The sequence below is a fragment of the Trichosurus vulpecula genome, chromosome 4 (genome assembly GCF_011100635.1).
Source record: "Trichosurus vulpecula isolate mTriVul1 chromosome 4, mTriVul1.pri, whole genome shotgun sequence".
In the NCBI taxonomy this organism is placed as follows: domain Eukaryota; kingdom Metazoa; phylum Chordata; class Mammalia; order Diprotodontia; family Phalangeridae; genus Trichosurus; species Trichosurus vulpecula.
The window spans coordinates 429,951,588-429,974,060 of record NC_050576.1 but is presented as its reverse complement, the minus strand read 5'-3'; the positions used below and the strand labels follow the sequence as shown (position 1 = coordinate 429,974,060).

The 22,473-nt window shown below is 42.7% G+C and overlaps 1 protein-coding gene across 1 annotated transcript; it reads left to right on the top strand.

The window, feature by feature from the left end:
* Positions 1-6,331: 6,331 nt before the first annotated feature.
* On the top strand, positions 6,332-16,943 carry FETUB (fetuin B). The gene is made up of 7 exons (XM_036756437.1): positions 6,332-6,665; positions 10,805-10,915; positions 11,452-11,539; positions 13,419-13,591; positions 14,250-14,357; positions 15,045-15,128; positions 16,422-16,943. The coding sequence occupies exons 1-7, from the start codon at positions 6,450-6,452 to the stop codon at positions 16,752-16,754; spliced, it is 1,113 nt and encodes a 370-aa protein (XP_036612332.1). The 5' UTR covers positions 6,332-6,449; the 3' UTR covers positions 16,755-16,943.
* The last annotated feature ends 5,530 nt before the right edge of the window (positions 16,944-22,473 follow it).

The following is a 22,473-nucleotide window of genomic DNA, read 5'->3' as shown; positions in this document are numbered from 1 at the left end:
TATTATAAAACAGAACCAAAGGAATGAAAAAATGGAAGACAATGTGAAATATCTCCTTGGAAAAACCACTGACCTGGAAAATAGATGCAGGAGAGATAATTTAAAAATTATTGGACTACCTGAAAGCCATGAGCAAAAAAAGAACCTAGATATCATCTTTCAAGAAATTATCAAGGGGAACTGCCCTGATATTCTAGAGCCACAGGGCAAAATAGAAATTGAAAGAATCCTTCAATCGCCTCCTCAAATAGATCCCAAAAAGAAATCTCCTAGGAATATTGTTGCCAAATTCCAGAGCTCCCAGATTAAGGAGAAAATACTGCAAGTAGCCAGAAAGAAACAATTTGAGTATTGTCGAAACCCAATCAGAATAACCCAAGATCTGGCAGCTTCTACATTAAGAGATCGAAGGGCTTGGAATACGATATTCAGGAGGTCAATGGAGCTAGAATTAAAACCTAGAATCACCTACCCAGCAAAACTGAGTATCATGCTCCAAGGCAAAATATGGACTTTCAATAAAATAGAGGACTTTCAAGCTTTCTCAGTGAAAAGACCAGAGCTGAATAGAAAATTTGACTTTCAAACACAAGAATCAAGAGAAGCATGAAAAGGTAATCAAGAAAAAGAACACGAAAAAGAAATTGCAAGTGACTTACTAAAGTTGAACTGTTTTGTTTACATTCCTACATGGAAAGATGACGTGTCTGATTCATGAGACCTCAGTATTAGGGTAGCTGAAGGGAATATGGATATATATATATATATATATATATATATATATATATATATATATATATATATATGTTTATGTATATATATGTGAATATATGTGTGTATATATATATATATATATATACATATATATATATATATATATACATATATATATATATATATATATATATATAGAGAGAGAGAGAGAGAGAGAGAGAGAGAGAGAGAGAGAGAGAGAGGACACAGGGTGAGTTGAAGATGAAGGGAAGATACCTAAAAGAAATAAAATCAAATTAAGGGATGAGAGAGGAATATATTGAGAAAGGGAGAGATAGAATGGGGTGGATTATCTCGCCTAAAGGTGGCAAGAGGAAGCAGTTCTGTGGGAGGAGGGGAGAGGCAGGTGAGGGGGGAATGAGTGAATCTTGCTCTCATCAGATTTGGCCTGAGGAGGGAATATCATACATACTCAATTGGGTATCTTACTTCACAGGAAAGAAGAGGGAAGAAGATAAAAAAAGGGGGGGATGATGGAGGGGAGGGCAGACAGGGGTGGAGGTAATCAAAAACAAACACTTTTGAAAGGGGACAGGGTCAAAGGAGAAAATTCAATAAAGGGGGATGGGTTGGGAAAGAGCAAAATATAGTGGGTCTTTCACAACATGAGTATTGTGGAAGGGTTATACGTAATGATACACATGTGGCCTGTGTTGAATTGCTTGACTTCTTAGGGAGGGTGGGTGGGAAGGGAGGAGTGGGGAGAATTTGGAACTCAAAGTTTTAAAAACAGATATTCAAAAACAACAAAAAAAGTTTTTGCATGCAACTAGAAAATAAGATACACAGGCAATGGGGTGCAGAAATTTATCTTGCCCTACAAGAAAGGAAGGGAAAAGGGGATGGGAGGGGAGTGGGGTGACAGAAGGGAGGACCGACTGGGGAACAGGGCAACAAGAATATATGCCATCTTGGAGTGGGGGGGAGGGTAGAAATGGGAAGAAAATTTGTAATTCAAACTCTTGTGAAAACCAATGCTGAAAACTAAATATGTTAAATAAATAAATTAAATTTAAAAAAAAAGAAGTATTTTTGTTTCTCAGGAATATAGTAAGTAACTGTCTTTCAGGTAAAATATGTTCAGATTGGTTCTCATTCTCTGCTTTTATTTCTGTTTTGGAAGCTTTAAGCCACTGTTTTCAAACTCAAATGGGAATGAGGGTCACTAAATTGTACATAAAGATCTCTAGCTGTATATTGAAAAACTACTTATTAATTCTATTGATTTATTTAATACCTTTATGTTATTAAATATTTTCTGATTCTATTTATAGGATCATTACTTAAAGTTCTTAATTCCAAAAATTGGGAAATCATAATTGCAATGCCTTGTAGAACACCTTCTAGATTTTTTGAAGTCCTTTTTCCAGTTTTCTATTTATACTAGTCTCATGGTGATTCTTATTCACCACATATGAAACAAAACATCTTTGTATATACTTCTGACATTGAGCTGGAATTCTTAACCCCACCCAAGGAGTCTACAGATAGATTGGAGGGGGATATAGAAAAATATACATCTTTTGTCATTTAAACTGATTTTTCTTCACATTCTTATGTGTATTATTATTTTGAGAAAGGTTTCATGTTTCACCAAATTATCTATGGTTAACAGAATCTGCTAAAGAATTTTTAGGTGCTCTAACTTCTATTGCAGCCCTGGCTCAGTCAGAGACAGGATGACAGAGTGAAAGATCTTAATGGTTCTAATTTTTACTCAAGTAAACTTTACTTCTGTGTTCACTCCCTAAAAACGTTTTGAAAGTGAGAACTTTGAATCTTCCACCCAGTGGTGCCTTGTCCCTTCTCTCCAATACTGGGAAACTCGAAGTGTCTCTTCTTCAGATCTATGCATTTTCTCAATTTGCCTTAGTACCAAGTAGCTTAATAAATGACTTATCTTAAACATCAAATTAGGAGTAACACATTTCACTTAAATCTAAGGGGAAAAGATTCCCGTTTTCTTTCTTATCTCTCTTCATATTCCAAATTTGGCCAGAACTGGGTTGAAGGGAGAAAGAAAGTATCTTCTTATTTCAACAACTTTAACAACAAAAAGAAGAGTCAGATAACACACTCTCTTCACACAGAAACACATAACACAAAACAGATACAGACAGGAAATGACAGGATGCACAAAGAAGCTTTATAGAAATCCACTGCACAAATTAGACATTGCTGGCATTTTTCTTTTCTCGTCTTTCCCTTTCTACTTTGGTAACTCCCAGTGAGCTAGTGTTTGGCTCTCCTTTTGTTGGGAGCTTTTGCCATGCTGTCTTAGATGCAGTAGCTATTTGCTGATAAGCCTGCAATTCCCAATCTAACTGATTTGATCCTTCAATATAGTAACCTGTACCAGTCAGCATTTCAAAAGAAACATTTACTTGAGGGACAAGATTTCAGCGCTCTTGGTCAGTACATAAATTGTAGTAATTCATTTTCTACAACAAATAATGCCCACCTTCTAATGCTGTTTTACCCAGAGTATACAAATCATACAGGCATAATGCCTGAGCAGCAAAAGTGTCAATGATAGGTCACACACAGGGAGTGGTGGGCCCGTATGTTGCAGCTGTATGTTTTAACTCCTTCATGATTTTAAAATCTAAGACTTGATGAATTCTTCTATTCTGGTCTGAGTTATCAGGATTCTCTGTTTCAAGGACAGGGAGTGCTTGTAAAAATTCCAAAGGGACATCACCTCCCCTTTCTACTGCTTTAAGCACTGCCTTTTGCAGTGATGATTTCTTCTTACTATATTGATACATAGGTGGAGCCGTGGGAACATGTGGAGTATGAGGGGGAAGCATTTGAACCTGACAAGCTTGATAGATTCTGTAGGCAATTCCACCCCCATCTTCATCTCTGACTCTGAGTCTTTACCTAGTCCTACTCCAATATCATGCTTAATTGTTCTTTGTTCCATAGTAACTTCTCTTTCTGGAGTAAGATATGTTTTTAAGATGTTCCATATGGAAAAGGCTGACACTGGGAAGTGTTCTGGTCCATCTTCCCTTAATCTTTCACTCATTTGTTTTCCGATAATCTCCCATCTTTCTAAATCAATTGCACCTTCTTGTTTTTGCTCTTCTGCTATGCAAAAATCTCTTTCTGTTACAATTTTTTTTAATACTTGCAGATACAGATCCCTATCCTTAAATTGCATCTGCCTCATATTTAAATCTCTACATTTCTAAATCTCTAAACCTCTACAACCCCCCCCCCCCCAGTAAGCCTAGTGGAGTAATCCTTGTACTTCTCATTTGAATATGCTCTGGAGCCTGTATTGGTAAGATGTCACTTCATCTCCATCAAGTCCCCGACCTGTGGTCCCTGTTCTGAGTGCCAACTGTGCCATCAGTGGCGTGAGTATATGATGAAGTAATTGACACAAAAAGACACAAACTTGGGGCTAGGTGAGTCGTACAGTCTGGCTATAGACTGATTTTAATGGGGGCAATGGCAATCTTTTATACAGGTTAATTGCTGAATCATCCTGACTTCTCAGAAAAGTACAATGAAGTAATGAATTAATATAGAAAGTTTTTTGTCTCCTTGTTCCTGGGAATGAGACACTATTTTCCCTCAATGCTAACCAAATTGAACCATTTCTGTTCTTTCCCATGTGGGTAACAGCTGCAAAGGCAGGTTTTCTCTGCCACACCACATCTTCTTATCCTTAGATAGCATTTGCCTTGCATAGACTTATCCTCATTTGACCCCGCCTTGCAGAGGTCTAAGAGGCCTAAACACTAACCAGGATATATCTGGCTCCCCACACTTAGAGGCACAGGTAGAGCTTTTGTGCTTGTCCTGTATGATGAATTGAGGAAAGTAATCTAAGTACATCCTAAGGAACCAGTGAGTATAGATCATGTAGAATAATTAGCCATACTTAGCATTTTAGACCACTGACCTTCAAGAAATTCCTGTTGTCTTTTTATCCAGGCCAGATCATGTTTGTAGGGGAGCCAGGAAAACTCTTAGGAAAAGGGACTCATTTATTGTGATCTGTTATTCACGCAGTAGAACTAATAATGAACCCGTATATTGATTCTATTGGTTTGGGGGAAATAACAGCTACTGTGGGTCCAAGGGAGCAGATCAGCTTAGACCAGCTAGTTCAAATGCTCTTTTGTAGGACCAGAAATTTGTGTTTAAGTGTTTAAAAAATCTTGTCTCCCATTTGTACTTAAGCACTGTTGACTATATACAGTTGTGATGATCTGTGATGGGCATTCTGCTGCCAAACAACGAATACACAGAAGACTCAACAAAAAAGGTCTAGGCTCATTGTTCTTCCAGGATAAAATCCAAACTCTTCCTTTAGCATTTAAAGCTCTTATATTCTGACTCTAACCTATTTTCAGACTGAATATGCATTAATCCTCTTCATATAAGCTAGTTTTTAGACAAATTGGCATTCTAGGCTTTGAGTGTACAAAAAAAGATTGATAGTCTTGCCCTCAAAAACATATAGGGGTGTGATGGCCAGGAGGACAGGAGAGTCACAGGTATGGGGAGTAGAGTCACAGGGCAATTGATAGGCATATGTTCCTTCCAGAAGTAGTAGCATGGATTTGATTACTGTACAAAGAACGAGAGGTGGAAAGTGGGAGAATGTGCTTGTGGAGGTGTGACAGCCAGATGGCCAGAGAGCATCAGTGGGGTGGAGGGCTCATCAGTGTGATGAACTGTGGGGTGGTAGACTTAGCAGGAATATCAGGATCGAGCAGCCCCGGGTGGGGGCTGGAAGGCCTGCTGGTCTGAGGAGGAGGGAAGAGCATAGCATCATGGCAAGGACATGGTGGGAGAGGATTAGAACAATCCTGTTGGGTGGATGCATTGAAATGATGAAGATGATGGGCCCGACTTCTGATTGCATTGGCATAGGAAGCCTCCAACCCACAGAAAAAAGAGAAAGGGAAATCAGTAGATTTGGGGAGTATGGGTGAGTGGGGGCCCACTTTGATTATGGCAAGAATTTCTGCTTTACAGCGTGAACCTAGGTACAGTCAGGGCAGTGGAGGATACAGAACAGGGTACCTTCATCTCCTTAAATTTGGGACAAAGTTAGCATATGTCACTCTTTGATAATAATAGACACTAATAAAAATAACAGGACACTATAGTCAGTCAGTGAATTAATATTTATTAAGCACCTACTATTCGCTAGGTACTGCACTAGTAAACATAATCACATCACCCTCTAATAATAAGAAGACACTAATAATTATCATCACAAGAACCTATCACCCTCTGATACTAATAGGACACACATTAAAACATATGAGGGGACGGTGTGGGAAATAGAGAGGACACAGGGAAAGGGCCAGACTATGAGTTCATGGCCAGGAACTTGGATCAGATGGCTTGCTTTGACTCCTTGGGTAATCGCTTTGGAAATGGTTGGGAAAACAAAGCTGATTAATCAGTGATCTGAAGGGGAGATTAGTCAGAAATATGAGGTGGAAACAAACTCTGCCCTACCCCCACCTTGCTAAGGTGTGTGTCAATCATTGATTCAGTTATCTTCTGCAGGTTTCAAGGTAACACGATTGTGGCTTCAGTCAGCCCGTTCAACCTGGATTCTGCGGTATAAAAAGGCTTAGAGAGGAAATCGCCATCTACCTTGGCCTCCCCTTGCAGCAGATGGATGCAGCCAGTCTGACAGAATGACCGGAATCTCTCTCTTCCTGGGCCTCTTGGTCCTAGTGCCCAGTTGCTGGAGTGATTCCATCCCTGCTGCTCCCCTCCTCCTTCCCCGCAGCTGTAATGACTCTCAAGTGCTGTCCGTGGCAGGCTTGGCTTTGCAAGGCATCAATGATGACCGGAAGGAAGGTTATGTGTTCAGCCTCAATCGCGTGGCTGATGTCCAAGAACAACATCAGGTAAACGATACTGTTGTTTGGTGGTGGCAGTGATGGTGGTGGGGACAGCAGGGATGTTATTTATCCTCACACACTCTATGTTACAGCCACAGTGACTTGCCTGTCTTCCCTGCATTGGCCATGCATGTCCCACCTCCATGATTTTGCAAGGCTGCTTCACCTGCCTGCCATGCACTCCCTCCTTAACCTTGCCTCTTGGAATCCTTGGCTTTTTTCAAGGCTCAGTTCAGCTGCCCCCTTCAGTAGACAGTAAGCCTTTGAGGATCCCTGTACTGATGAGTATTTCTTCCTTTTGTTGTTGTTGGTCCAGACTTGTGATTTTATTGGTGTGAGGAATTCCCTGGGTAGGAGCCTCCCTTCATCCACACAAATCAGCAAGTCCTAGTCTTAGGAAGTCTCCTAAAGGCACTAAGATTTGAGGACTTGAACCCAGGTCATCCTGGCCATTCAGGTCGGTCATCACTCCTGTCCCTACACCATGCTGCTTTGCAGCTGATGTTCATTTCTCTGCTTCCATGTTGCATCCCAAGCAGAAGGGAAGTTTCTTAAGGGCAGAGTTTGTTACTCCTGCAACGATAACCTACAGCACCTAGCCTGATATCATGCACATAATAGGTTTTTTAACTGAATTGGTCTGTCTGAGACTTACTGCTCCCAGAGGGGAAAACGAGGAGCAGTGAGGGAAATCTTCAAGGCAGCATTTCAGCTGAATGTGAGGAGTGATCCAGAAGTGGAATGAGATACTGAGGAGATAGTGAGTCCCTTTCACTGGAAGGGCTCCAGAAAAGACTGAAAGAGCAATTGTTGGGATGTCCCAGAGGGCCTCCTGTTCAGGTACAGACTAGAGTCAATGACCCTGGAGGTCTCAGGCAGCTCTGAAGTGTCAGATTCCTTTGGGGCAGGTTCTGAATCTATCTGGGATGCTTCAGCATTATAACAGACACTCTGTGAAATGGATTCAAGTTGCTGAAGCTTCCTGAAGAAACCTGGGAGAAGGCTTTGCTCATCTCCATGGACAACCTGAGCTGACTTAGCTATACAATGGCCAGCATCAAATTAGCTGTGAAATTTTTGTAGCCCAGTATAAAGAGAGGTAAGCTTTGTTTTGCCCAGTCCATTCACCTGCCAGCATTTATTTATCACCTTCAATGTGCCAACTGAAATGCAAAGATAAAATTGAAATAGTATCTGTCCTCAAGGAGCTTACATTCTAATTGAAGGAAACAACACATATATGTATATAAATAAATGGAGACAGAATGACTACAAGGTAATGTGGATGAGGAGACTAGTGGGAAGGGATTGCAGAAGTGGAGGGGGGAAAATCAGGAAGCCTTGATATAGAAGGTGGTGTTTGAGGTGAGTTTTGAAGGAAACCAGTTGACCTAAGATATGAATAGAATCACCAATCATTTGATAACATAACTCTCAAATAATATTAATGTTTTGAAGGTCAAATGTTGACCCTCTCCCCTCCTGTCCAATTTGCTCCCCTTCCTCTCCTCCTCCCTCATCATACCCATCCAAGCTAGAAAAGTTTCAAGGACAGGGCTGGTATGGACTCTGGTATGGTCTGCCTGTGGGCCAGCACAATGAATAAATGAATATGAACATGAATGAAATGAATATGAACAAACATTTATTAGGTACCTAGTATTTGCTGGGCATGGTGAGAGTTTCTGGGGATTCACAAGTGTGAGGTTAATAAGGAATAAGATCTTCCCTGTCTATCAATAGACCTCATGTGGAGCCCATTAAGGGAAACTTGCTTGTTTGTAGGAAGGCTTTACATACCTTTTGTTAATTTCCAATTAGGCACTAAGCCCGAAGAGTATATATTCTGAGACATGAGCTTTTGCTTTGGGGGCTTGCTTGTGAGAAAGATGTTGTGATTCCCTGGTCGAGATTCTGAGTGGCCATATGTTCAGAGTTTTCTGACTCCTCAGAGGTAAAGGCTCTCTCGATTCAATGGTGGATGTAAAGCTTTGATTCAGGCAGCAGAGTCCTGTCTGCTGGTCTTTTTTTCTCTTCTCTGTATTTTTTTCTGTTTAATTAAAGAAGATTGTTGACCCCTGGCACAGCTGTCTTTCCTTAGTAAAGCAGATGGAAGACCGTGCACTAGCAGCCATCCTGGATATGCCAGTGTGGATGTTGTTACAGCAAGCAAAAGTCAAACAGTCCCTGCCTTTAAGGAGCTTATATTCTGTAAATGAATTGGGTGATGCTCCTTCCCAGCTTGGCCCCAGGGTGATGGATATTTTGGTCAGGTGACTACAACTCTCAAAGATCATCTACTAAGTTGTAGAGTGGCTGTGAACTGTGTCAGTGGAGGGGAGATGCCCAAAGATCAAATCAGGTATGCTTGAGGGAGATGGAGGATTATTGTGGGACTGACCTCAGTGTCCATCTGCTTCAACCCAGACCTGTGCTGACATCCCTTTTGCAACATCCCCCACAAATGATTCTCTGTCTGAAGAATACAAAGCAGGGAGAATGGCAGCAAAGAACAGATCCAGAATGAAGGAGAAACCAGCACCTACCAAGAAAGCCCAGTCTGCCCCGGGAAGATCTAATTATGAAGAAGCTTTTCCTGACACCAAGCCCAAATGGGACTCTCTTCAACTTGCACCTGTTGGTCTTGGTTCTGCTCTCTGAAGCCAAGCAGAATAAGTCAAATCCCCTTTCCATGTGATAGACCTTTAGGTACCTGAAGACACTTATAATTCCCATTCTGAATCTTCTCTTGTCTAGGTTAAACATCTCCAATTCCATTGCTCAGAGGATGTTGCCATCTGGCCTGCACAGGTTCTGATGAAAAATTGAGACCTTATCTGACACCCCAGGGAGAGGGAGCCTCAGTGGAGCAACTAAGGAATGGGATATATCTGAAAGGCACCCTAAATCCAGCAGAAACGAAAGAGAGGTCTATACTTTGGTTATGAGGTGGAAATAAATTCCCAATTCGGTGGGTTCCTTTATAATTTTGATGCTGGAGGGTAAAGCCCAGCCACTTATCATAGGGGTCTCATACAGGCATAGTGTATCTTTCAAGGCCTTTCCGCCTTTCATGGTCTGTGGAAGCTCAAAGCCGCAGATGTGAGGATGCCCTACTTTTTGCAAATTCCTTATTTAATTCCTTTGTTCATTCAACAAACATTTATTAAGCACCAACTGTGTGCAAAGAATCACATTGGACACATATTGAAAACAAAAAGGCACAGTTCCTGCCTTCATGGGGTTTCCAATCTAAGGTATTTGGAGGAGGAAAATAATACGTACTCGGAGTAACAGAAGACAAAGCAAGGACTAATAGGAGCAAAGAAAGATCCAGAGAATCCTACTGGTACCTAAGGGGAGAGAGAACACTCACTTTTAGGAACAGGAATCATGCAAGTTTCATGGAGGATGTAGTACTTGAGCTAGGTTGTAAAATAGAATGTAAGCTCCTTGAGGGCAGAGACTGCTGTGTCCTCAGCACCTAATACAGTGTCTGGCTCATAGTGAGCACTTGCTAATTGGCTTATTGATTAAGTCTAGTCTTTAAGCAAGAGAAGAATTAAGGTAAGGGTAAGGAGGAAGTGCCACACAGAGGGAAGGGCCTGTGTGAAGGCAGGAGATGTCAAGTTCAACTTGGGAAACAGCTAGGAGTCCCCAGCATCGCTGTTGCTAGCATTTATGTTTCACTTTAAGGTTTGCAAACCTTACGTAAATTTTCTCATTTACATATCATATAATAATGATGGTGATGATATAGCATTTTAAGATTTGCATAATGCTTTACATATGTTAATCTCATTTGACAACCATAGAGCACATGAGAAAAAGTAGTGTGAGATGAGGCTAGAAAGGCAGTTTCAGCCTCTAACACTCCTCCTTGGCTTAATCGGGGTAGGCCGCTTGGGTGGGAAACCTTTATTCTTGGGAAATGGCGGTCAATGACAGTGTTGCCTCCTTACGGAACGTGGCTGGAGGGAGCCTTTCATTTGTATCCCATTCCTTGGCTGCTCCACTGAATGAAGCCTGTAAAGCATCCCTCTTCCTCCCCAGGCCCCACCATCTCTTCTGATCCTAGCACCATATTACCTGCCGGGGGTGGGCCACGCAGGAAGCAGCTCTTTTTCTCCATCTCCTCTGCACAGACAGGTTCAAGCTCCATGTACTATTTGACCCTGGATGTATTAGAGACAGACTGCCATGTGCTCAGCCGGAAAAGATGGAAGGATTGTGCCACCAGGATCCTGCATGAAACAGTAAGTGTTTATTCTCAATGTATTCAGAGAGAGAAGGGGGGGCATCCAAAGGAAAATGATTCTCTGAGTTTTATTTTAAAGCCATGTGCTCTAGCAGAAAGAACACTGAGTTGGGTGAGCTCTACCACTCACTTGCTATGTGGCCTTGGATAAGGCACTTTCTCTGGCTCTCAGTTTTCTCGTCTGTAGACTGGGGGTGGGTGGGTGGGGGGTGAACTGGATGGGCTCTGTAAATATGGGAATGCTTCAATCAGTATTTCCCTTCTCACTTAGATGCATGCCAATGGATATCCCATTGTTCCACAGTATATTCAATGCTCATTCCATGTTACCGAGAAATATTCCATACTGATTTCTTTGGGTGTGGAGAAAAATCTCCTTACAGATCTTGCCTTCTCATTATATCCCCCATTAGCATGTGTGAAGCCTCTTGGGATAGAACTGTGGAATGAGGCATGGCTCCATCTTGTTTTCTCTGCAACTATAGTAATGCTCTTCCTTATCTCATTGAATATTTTCTCCTAATTTGATCCTAGGTTTACGGCCAGTGCAAAGCCATATTTTACACTAACTTGCCAAAAAGAATTCTACACCTGCCTGTCTATAATTGCACTGTTCGCCCAGGTAAGATGCTTTTTCGTCATCTGTTGTATTTGTTTTCAAGTTTTATTTTTTTACCCTACAAATCATTTCCTGAAAAACAAAAACAAATTCCTCCTTCCCAATGCTCTGTCTTCCATTTAGCTGCCTAACCATGTTACTCCTCTATTCAACAAACTCCAGTGATTTCCTTTTACTTGCTGGATCAAACCTAAAATCCTGCTTAACTCTGAAAGACCTTCATAACCTGGCACTTTCCTACCTTTTCTGTCTTCCCACACCTCCCTGTGACACTGGCCTCTCTACTGCTCCTGGCACAGGATACTTCTAATTTCATGCCTGGCTCTTTCTCCCTCCTCATCTCTGGCTTCCAGCTTCCCTGGTTTCCTTCTTCTCCCTTTCTGAAAGAAGGCTTTTGGGTTCTCCTGGATCTTAGTACCTTCCCCCTGAGATTATCTTCAATTCATTCTGTATGTCTTTTTTTGTGTATGGTTGTTTACATGTTGCCTTGAAGGTAAGAGCCTTGAGATGAGGGACAACACTCTTCCTTTGTATTTCTAGGGCTTATCATGGTGCCTGGCACGTAGTAGGCACTTAATAAATGCTTGTTGACTTGATTTGAACCAGAGGACTTGTCTAACTCAAAGGAAGATTCCTCAGTCCAGCAGATCAAAGGTTCATGATCACCCCCTGCTACCCTATTGTGACTGACAAACCTAGAACATTCTCATTATTTTTAACATTCCTCTCCCATGGCTCCTCACCTCTGCACAAAGAGGAAAGAAATAGCTTTTGTCATCTGCTCTCTGAGACTCAGAGCTGTGCTTATATACTGAATCGTTTTATCTTTGGTCATTGGTTGATTGTTGTCCTCCATTCTTGAAGAGAACCCAAATGGCATCAAGGCTTGGTGAAGGAAGGAATGATAACATGGACCATAATCCCAATAGTCTGCATAGGTATAGTGCTATGCTTGCACACCTGTCATGGCTAAGGAGAATTAGCTTTGCTCTTAGGAGCAAAGGGTAAAGATTGTGAGTCTTCCCTTCTCCAGGTTCTTCAACCAGTCATGTTATGACACCCAACGCCATGCCCTTTGCTATGGTAGCTGTCCTCTTCTGGATGTTCTCCCACTTACTGACCTCCTTCCTAAACTGCCATGCTCAGAAATGTCCACAGTACTGCAGCTGAGGGGTGAGGAGGGCAGAGTACAGAGGGACTATAGCTTCTCTCTTCCTGGGATCAAAGCCCTCCTCATGTGGTCACAGAGGGCATTTTCCTTTCTGATCTTGCTACTTCACACTGCTGACTATACCAAGCTCCCAGGCCATGAAATTCCTTAGATTTCCTGCCCTGCCTAGAACTGCTGATTAACCATGCCTTCCTACCCCTCTATGTCCTTGTAAAATTGACTTTTTAAACCCAAATGTTAAACTTTTTGTTGCTCTCCACTGAATGTCATCTTACTTAGTTTAGCCAAATGCTCCAGGCTGTCAAGTTGCTCTTGGATCCTGACCGTCATCCACCAAACTGGCCATCCCTCCGAGCTTTGGCGCATCTGAAAAATTGGACAAGCACTCCTTCTTTGCTTTTGCTTACATCTCTGACCAAAAACTTATCTGCATCTTTATTGGATCCCTCAGTAGACTATAAGCTCCCTGAGGGCAAGTGTAGCCTTTGCATCCACATTATCTGGGGAGCAGGAGCTGGGGCCTTCAACTGCAAAGTTCTGCAGATTGTGGTTTTGCACATACTAGAAACTTAACATATTTCTTGAATTGGAAAAAAGACATTAGTGTGTTGAAAATTCCCTGGCTACATGATATAGTACAACATGATGTGTGACTCCATGATTTTGAAATCACAAAAAGCTTATCTTTTCCCTATTTGTTAAAAAAATCAGTTTCTAGAAGGAAGATAGTTAGAATGTGCCCTGATTGCCCCTCACCCAGCAGCACTGACAACTCAGATCCTCAGGTTTCTCGAGCTGTTAGTGAATCTCTGGAAAAAATCAACAAGGAGGTTGCAGTGGGGAAGAAGTTTTATCTCTTCCAAGTCACCCGAGCTTCTTCTCAGGTAAGTGCCCTTTATCTACTATTCGAAGTGCCCTTTATCTATTATTCTAAGGTTAGAGGGAAGAGAGAGGTCTCTGTCTTTGCGCCCTGGGGTCATTTATTATCTCTGTAGTTTGTATGTGCAGTCTTGCTTTATGGATTAGCTTGTGGGGGTCTACTTAATTCAATGACCCCATACTCACTAGCCTTTCTCTAACAGTACAGCAAAATAGTTACACAACCACCAAATGGCAAAGCCACCCCAAGGGACCTGGGGAGCTCATCTAGGCTTTGCCTCCAGAAGGAGGAAGTCTACTTGAATGGCCTCTAAGGGGTCTTGTAGGTGTCCAATTTCATGAGGATTCCAGGCATGAGTCAAATGTCCCCTAGGAGGTGCTCCAGTGTGATGGAGCAGTGTTTCTCACAGGCAGATCTTTTGAAGGAGTAACAGATTTCAGAACTGTGGAGAACCTGGGAGGGCAGTGAGCTCTATCTCAGAGGTCACAGACTGAATAGATGGCAAAGCCAGGATTTGAACCCAGGTCTTCTGATGGTTTCTTCTATACCACAATGCCTTTAGTTCCACTGACATTCTTTCTTCTCCCCTTCTTCCTCCTCTCCATCTTACTTCCTCTGTACATTTTCCCTTTCCCGTTCTCTTTTCCTCTTCCTCCCCCCAGTGGGTGTTTGGCCCTGCCTACTTGGTGGAATACTTAGTCACTGAGGCACCTTGCACCAAATCCCTGCCTGACTCTGAAGAATGTTTGCAGCCACCTGCTGACTCCAAGGTAAGTTCCTTCCCAGGCACTCTGGATCTTTTCCTGTATGAAGTTTAATGAACAATTGTCTTAGTCAAGAAAAATAATCACCTTTTTAATGACTTGGAGCCCTCTGGGAATTTACATTGTCTGCTGGGATGGCCTGCACGATCTAAGAGATAATGGAGTCTAGGAAACAAACTTTTATGAAGTGTTTACTATGTGCCAGACTCTATGCTCTATGTTAAAAATACAAATATAAACAGAATGAAAAATAGTCCCTGCCCTCAAGGAACTTACACTCTAATGGGGAAAGACAACACATCAAAAGGTCAGGGTGGGAGAAAAGGAAGGTGCCAGGGTCAGGGCATGGTAGAGAAAGTCAGAGAGGAGAGTATGGTGTAGCCTCCAGAGCACTGGAATCATGACTGGTGTGGGCACCCTTCTTGGGAAGGACCAGCCAATCAAAGGAAGAGGCCTAAGTGGGGGAGGGTACGTCCAGTGGGGGAGCTTCAGGGATGTAGTGAGCTTCCAGGGTGGAGAGTTTCTGGGACAAGTCTAGAAGGAGATTCAAGAGAGTAGCTTGGAGAAAAAGGAAGACCATCAATCCATGCAAGGGTAGGGATGTGCTAGTAGGACCAGACAAGAGCCATCCCCATTCTCCCCCACTGTGGGCACAATCCTCCCTAATGCTGGCCTTTTTTTCCTCTTTTTCAGCCTGTAGGGATCTGCAAAGGTTCTCTGAGTAGCATTGGAGAAATCAAGCACGTTTCTGGGAACTGTGAATTCTTCCAAAGCCAGGTATTTTTCAGTCCAGTTGTTTGTGTCTTCCCCAAACAGTGGGGAGATGGCCATCTACCCTCCCCTGCTCCTTGCTCGTCACATCCATCCCCTTTCCCCCTTCCTTCTTTGCTTAAGCTCTCACTGAGCTGAAGGGGAGACAGTTCTGGCTGCCCCCCCCCCAGATAAAACCCCTGCCACTCATCTAGGTAGACAGTAGATGCCCTGCCCCTGCTGTTCTTAGCAGAAGGAACACTAGGCTAGTCCATTTGTACTAATCCTGGCACTGCCATCTCTTAACTTGGGCAGGCCACTTAATCTCTCAAAGTCTCAGTTTCCTTTTGGGTGAGATTGAGATCTAAGTCCCTACTCACCCTCCCTCCCTGCCCAGCAGGACACAGTCTGAGCAAGGGCTCAGGTAAGGCCTGTTAAAACACTGTCCAACAGCTGCTGTTTGCAGGACACTTGACCTCTAACAGCCCTGTGCTGAAGGGATCAGGAGCATGTGGGTCTGGGGGGCTCCGGAATGAGGATTTTCCTCATATAAGGAATTCTGGGGGAGGAAACTCCCTTCAACAAGACAGATCAGCCCGTGCGTGCCGCTCACTGTCCAGGAGTGTCCTGACTCTACTAGTGGCTGAGGCCACTGAGACGTTTAGAGCCTTGCCCAAGGACATGAAGTCAGTATGTGTCAGACCCAGATTATTCTAATGATGAACTTGGCTCTCTGTCCATGACACCACAAATACCTTTAGGATATTGGTGCCCCCATTTTACAGATGAAGAAATTGAGAGATTAAGTGAGTGACTTGACCATGGTCACATAGCTAGTAAGTGTCACAGGCAGAATTGGAACCCAGGGCTCTCCTGACTCCATGTTTAGCCCATCAGGCACTGACTACAGCACTCAGTACCCTGACAAGTCATTCATTTTTAGAGTATTATATTATAGGTTTGCTAGATTCTTTACATGGACTATCTCTTTTGCTTCTCTCAATTACCTTGGGAGAGAGGTTTATGCTGTGAGAGCTGTCTGTCATTCATGTCTCTCAGGAAGGGATGTGCAGAGTTGGCCTGTTGGGTACCCCTCAGCTTAGAGACAGTCACCCTCCCTTTCTTCATACATTTGGGATGTGAAGAAACTCTTTTTATCTTTCAGTTTTCAAAGGTTTTTTTCTGGAAGACCTGAGAGCATCCTCTTGAAGTCTTCCTTTAAAAGAGAGCTAAGTAGCTTAGTGGAGGGCAGTGAGTTCTGGGATGCTCAGGAGCAACCTACTAGTGAAATAACAGTGAGCTGTGTGTGTTACTCTGCAGCCAACACCGGCCCCTGGGAGCCAACCCCCCGAACACCAGGATCCACAGCAGCTGCCCCTCCCTGCCACTGCTGCGCCCCTAGAAGAGAGGCCTAAAGGATCTGTCCAGTTTTTGTCTGAGTTGGTTGATGAGAACGAAAAGAAACCCTTTGTGGACTTCCCTGTGCATATCGACTTGACTACTGAGCCCCAGGGAGAAGTCCTCCACCTCCCATCCCGCTTCATGTTGGAGAAAGAGGAGATGCCAATTGTCCTTCCTTTCCCCAAAAGGTCAAGATCCAATGAGTGTCCAGGACCAGCTGAGAATTCTGATCCCCTGATTCTCCCACCATGAAAGTCACACACATGCATGCACATGTGCACACACACACACACACACACACACACACACACCACACACTTGGTGGACATCTGGTGCCATGGATTGGGGTGGAGAGATGGAGAAGAAAGATAGAGAGTATCTAGCATTCCACAATTCCATCTTGGCTATAATAAAGTTTGTCCTTTTTTTGCCTCTCCTTAATCTGAGATTATTTTGGTAAACTTTCTGGTCATGATGAATTAACATGAAAAATACTTAATGAGTGTGTCCACTAATTTCAGAGAGTTATAGTGGAGAGTGGAGTGTGGAATACAAAGAAATATAAGACATGGTCCCTGATCTCAATGAATTTATAGTCTAGCAGGGAGGCACTCAATGCTACTTCTATGAACCAGTGATATTTTCACTGGGGATGTTCCCTCCAGTGGTTCTTTTCAGAACCTACCCACATCCTTTCATCTTGTATTACTCTAGTCAATGCCCTCCTATCTAAACTCAGTAGAGGGCCTCCATGCTTGCAGGCCTTCTTCCAAGGATCTTGACATCACCTGGGTACCATGTTGTGCCTTTTGGTTAATGCTCTTCCTTATTTCATTGAATCTTTTCTCCTAATCGTGCATTGCGTTCACAAAGCTCTTTGTAATACTTCCTACAGCTCCTTGCTGGTAATGTGCTTCTGTCCATTTACACCTGCCATAGAACTCTCCATTGCCCTTTGGTTGAATGATGACTATAATTCTTTCGAGCAGAAGTTACAGCCATACAACATCATTGGAAGAATATTAGTGTCCATAGGAAAGGGCTTTGTTTCAGGGAGAAGCAACAGGGATCGTTAAAAAAGTTGAGAAATTCCCAAATGCAATCCATTTGGGAAAGGGAGGTACAGATAACAGCCAGTCAAGTCAATGAGCATTTATTACATCCTTACTATGCACCTAGGCACTGTGCTAAATGCTTGGGATACAAAGAAAGGCAAAAACATGGTCCCCCGCTCAAGGAGATGACAGTCCAGCTGGAGAGGTGATGTGCCAAGAACTACGTACAAATAAGCTACAGACAAGAGAAAAAGGAGACAAGCAGTAGAAGGGAGGTACTATATTGGGAAAGTTTCCTGTAGAAGGTGAGACTTTAGCTGAGGAAGAGAGAGATAAAATAAATGCTTAAATAAAAAAAAAGAAAGGCATGAAGTCAGGGGGGAGTATTGTGTGAGAGGAATGAGCAGTTCAGCATAGCTGGATTGTAGAGTGGGGGCGGGGAGTCAAAGGTAAGAAGACTGGAAAGATAGGGAGGGGCTGAGTTGGGAAGAGCTTTCGAAGACAAACAGGGCAGCTTGCATTTGATCCTGGAAGTAATAGCTGACTGAGGTGATGAAACGTATGAATGTGAAAAGTTAACTACTCATATAAGGGAAGAAGAGTGGAGAGTTCAGGGGATGCCTCAAAGTGGTAGCCAACTCCTCGAATGTGCCAACAGAATGGTCAGTGACAGAGTGTCTGAAGAGGAGATGGAGGCAGGCACTGGATCAGCTCCTGAAGACCTGAGGGTAGAGGAGGGATCTGAGCTGAAACTCAGGGGAGATCCTGTGCAGCAATGCACTCACACAGTCAGACATGAACTCAAGTACTAATCAAATCCCATCTGAGCCCTGCAAACAATGGAAGAGGCCAAGAACCCACTGGCCATCGATCTCCCTGTTAATTACATAGGCACAACACATAAAACACTGCCCCAGCCAAGACTGTTTGACAGTTGTTTGGTTGATAATGTAACAAGTGCCACCCTTGACACTCCAGGGATGATGTAAACAGTCTTTCCCCCAAAACTTTAGTCTCCTATTGCCAAATTGCCTGCTAGATGTTTCAAACTGGATGTTCCAGGGACTTTTCAAATTCAACATGTCTAAAATGAAACTCATGATCTTCCCCAAGGCCTCCTCCCCTCCTGTCAAACTTTCCTATTTCTGTCCAAAACACCACAATCATTCCTGTCTCCCAAGTCTGTAACCTCAGCATTTCCCTGGAATATTTGCTCTTCTTTCAATCAGTGTGAAGTCTGGTTGTCTCTATCTTTATTCTCCTCACATAACTACCCTCTTCGTCCTGGTCCTTACTGATTCTTGTCTCAATGATTGCATCAGCTTCCTATGGTCTCCCCATGTCAAGCTTCTACTCACTCCAGCCCATCCTCTGGCAGCTCCAGTGCCTTCCTTCCCAAACTACCTTGTATTTAATGACATGATGTACTTGCATTTACTGACTTTATGTTTATGCTGCATGCACTTTTAATGTTGCTTATTGCCTCCTTCAATAACATACAACCTTCTGATGAACAGAGAGTTTCATTATTTGTATTTGGATCCCCGATGCCCAATGTAGTGTCATGACATCCAGAAAGACTTTCATTAATACCTGTTAATTGACTGATGATGAGGGGTATTTGGAGGTAATCATAATTAGGTAAATGTTGCTGGAACCCAGGTCTTCCTGATGCTGAGGGTGACTTTCTATCCATGACTTCATATTCTTTCTCTAAAGCTTTTAAGACTGCTTCACACAATGAACGATTTAGTACTTCTTTGTGTATAATACTTAGTACTTCTTTGTGTATAATTCCAAATTGCTTTCCAGAATGGTTGAACCCATTCTCAGGTTCACTAACTATGCATCACTGTTTCTGTTTTCCCACATCTTTCCCTCAATCCCAACATTTATCATCTTTTTTGTTATTTGTTGCCACTCTCTCTCTTTCTCTCTCTCTCTCTCTCTCTCTCTCTCTCTCTCTCTCTCTCTGAGGCAGAACCCTAGAATGGCTTTAAACTCCATTTCCCTATAACTAACAATTTGGAGCATTTTTTTTCTTCATATGACTATATGACAGCTACATATGACTATAGACAGCTTGGGTTTCTTCTCTTAAGAACTGACTGCTCATATCCTTAGATATCACATCATTTGAGCAATAGCTCCTATTAATGAGTCATTTCCTCATATATCTTAGAAATAAGACATTGTCAGAGAAATTTGCTGCAGAGATTTTGTTCCTAGTTAATCAATTTCCTTTTATTCTTAGCTTTATTGGATTCAGTTGTGCCAATATTATGCCATAATATTATGTAATCAAAATAGTCTCCATTGTCTTCTGTGATCCCTTCTATCTCTCATGAAATTTTTTTAAACTAAAGATCTAATAGGTAATTTCTTCCTTGTTTTCTTTGTGTCTTTTATATCTAGGTCATGTATCCATTTGAAACTTATTTTGGTATAAGGTACAAGATGTTGGTCTAAATCTAATTTCTTCTAAATTGCTTTTCGATCTACCTAGCAGTTTTTTTTGTTTATCCAAGAGTGAGTCCTTATCTAAGTAGCTGGGATCTTTGAACTTTTTTTAAACTTCAGAGAACTAGATTTGTTTCCCTATGCTGGTTAGCTAATAATCTATTCCACTGATCGATCTATTTTTTGTTGTTCAGTCATGTCTGACTTTTCATGACCCCATTCAGGGTTTTCTTGGCAAAGATACTGGGGTGGTTTGCTATTTCCTCCTTTAGCTCATTTTACAGATGAGAAACTGAGGCAAACAGGGTTAAGTGACTTGCCCAAGGTCACACAGCTAGTAAGTGTCTGATACTGGATTTGAACTCAGGAAGAGGAGTATTCCTAATGCCAGGCTTGGAGCTCTGTCCACTGTACCACCTAGCTGTCTGACTATTTTATTAACCAGTACCAAAATATTTTGGGATTACTGCTTTGAAGTACAGTTTAAGATCCCGCACTGTTAGGTATTTTTGTTCTACTTTTTTCATTATTTTCGTTGAGATTCTTTACATCTTGACCTCACTATGAATTTTGATATTTCTTCTAGTTCTCTAAAGCAATTTGTTCATAGTTTGATTAGCGTGGCATTGAATAAGATAAGTAACATTGACATTTTTATTATATTGACTCATCCCACCCATGAGCAGTTAATATTTGCCCCATTATTTCGGCCGGTATTTCTATAAACAGTGGTTTGTAGTTGTATTTATAGAGTTCTTGTGGGGATCTTGGCAGGTATTTTATGCCTCCAGTAGTAATTTTAAATGGAACTCCTCTCTTTTCTTTTTGGTTGTCGTTGGAATTACGTGGAAATGCTGATGTTTTGTGTGGGTTTATTTTATATCCTGCAAGTTTACTGAAGCTATTTATTATTTAATTAATTTTAATTGTCTCTTTAGGGTTCTGGTGCTTCAGCAGCACAGCAATCATTAAGCTTATCACCTGGGAAACAGGTGCCACCTCCCACCCCAAGCCCAAGGGCAGCTTCTCCAACAGCATTCGAAGGCACTTTGCTTGCTATTTGCCTTGCCAATAGCAATGGCTATTTATGAGTCTCCCGTAAAATATAAGACAGAGGATTAAGCAAAGCTTTAGGGATAGATGACCTTTGTGTTTTATTGCCAGGGCTAGGAGACAGAGGAAGAAGAGGAGGAGTGGAGGAAAAGGAGGAGGAAGAGGAGGAGGAGGAGGAGGAAGAGGGGGAGAAAGAAGAGGAGGAGGAGGAAAAGACGGAGATAGAAGAGGAGAAGGAGGAGGAGGAAGAGGGAGAGGAAGAAGAGGAGGAGTAGGAGCAAGAGGGGGAGAAAGAAGAGCAGGAGGAAGAAGGGAAGGAGGAGGAGAAGGAAGAGAAGGAGGAAGAAAAGGAAGAGGACGAGGAAGAAGAGGAGAAGGAAGAGTAGGAAGTCGTGTTTGAGTTCTCATCTTAAGCCTATTCAAATAACTTTTCTTAGAACAAGAATTGTCCTTGACAGGATGCCTAGTTCTATATCATAAAGCAGGTCATTGAACACACCTACCTCAAGTGCCAGCTGTTTAGCTTGGCATGGAAAGCCCTTCAACAACTGACTCCGGTAGCTCTCAAGGTTTAAATAGCATTCTAGCCAAACTGCCTTCTTTGCTGCTGCCCATCTCCTCTCCCTGGCTTCGCAGAGGCTGAACCTCATGCCTGGAATTCCCTCTCCCTCATCTCTACCGCTTAGCATCTTTAGCTTTTTTCAAGGTTTAGCTCATGGGTCAACCCCAATGGTGAGGTTATGCCAGACTGTGTGCCAGACACCGCGGCAAGCCCTTCATAGATGGCTCATCTGATCAATACGGCAATACTGAGTACATCCTATTATTAGTCCCATTTTACAGATGAGGAAACTGAGGCAAACAGAGGTTGAGTGACTTGCCCAGGATCACACAGCTAGTAAGTGTCTGAGGCTGGATTTGAACTCAGGTCTCCCTGACTCCAGGTCCTCTTCACTGCGGTGCTCCCTACCCTCTGTATTTTCCTTAGCTGTTAGTACCTTCCTCAAATAATGCGTCCTTACTTCAATGTGTGTGTGGCAATGCCAATCAAATCCGAGCCCTTTGAAGGCAGACTCTTTGTCTCATCTTTGAACCCCTCATTCCCAGCACATGGTAAGACCTCCATAATTGGTGGCTGAATTGAATTGGATCAGATACCTCTGCCTCTCTCCTACTTCAGGACCCTCTCTAATCAAGTTCTTACACTTCTCCCTATCACAGGCACCAAAAAGTGCACGACTGTCCCAGCTTTAATGTGATAAAGCAGAATCCAAGCACCTCATTGAGAGGGCTGGGGACATCTCCTGAGCCCTGCATCCACCCAGATCTTACAGCTTTGGACACTCATCAGGTTGATCAGACCCTCTGGTGACTCTCAAAGGCTGGCTACAGATCACCAGTGT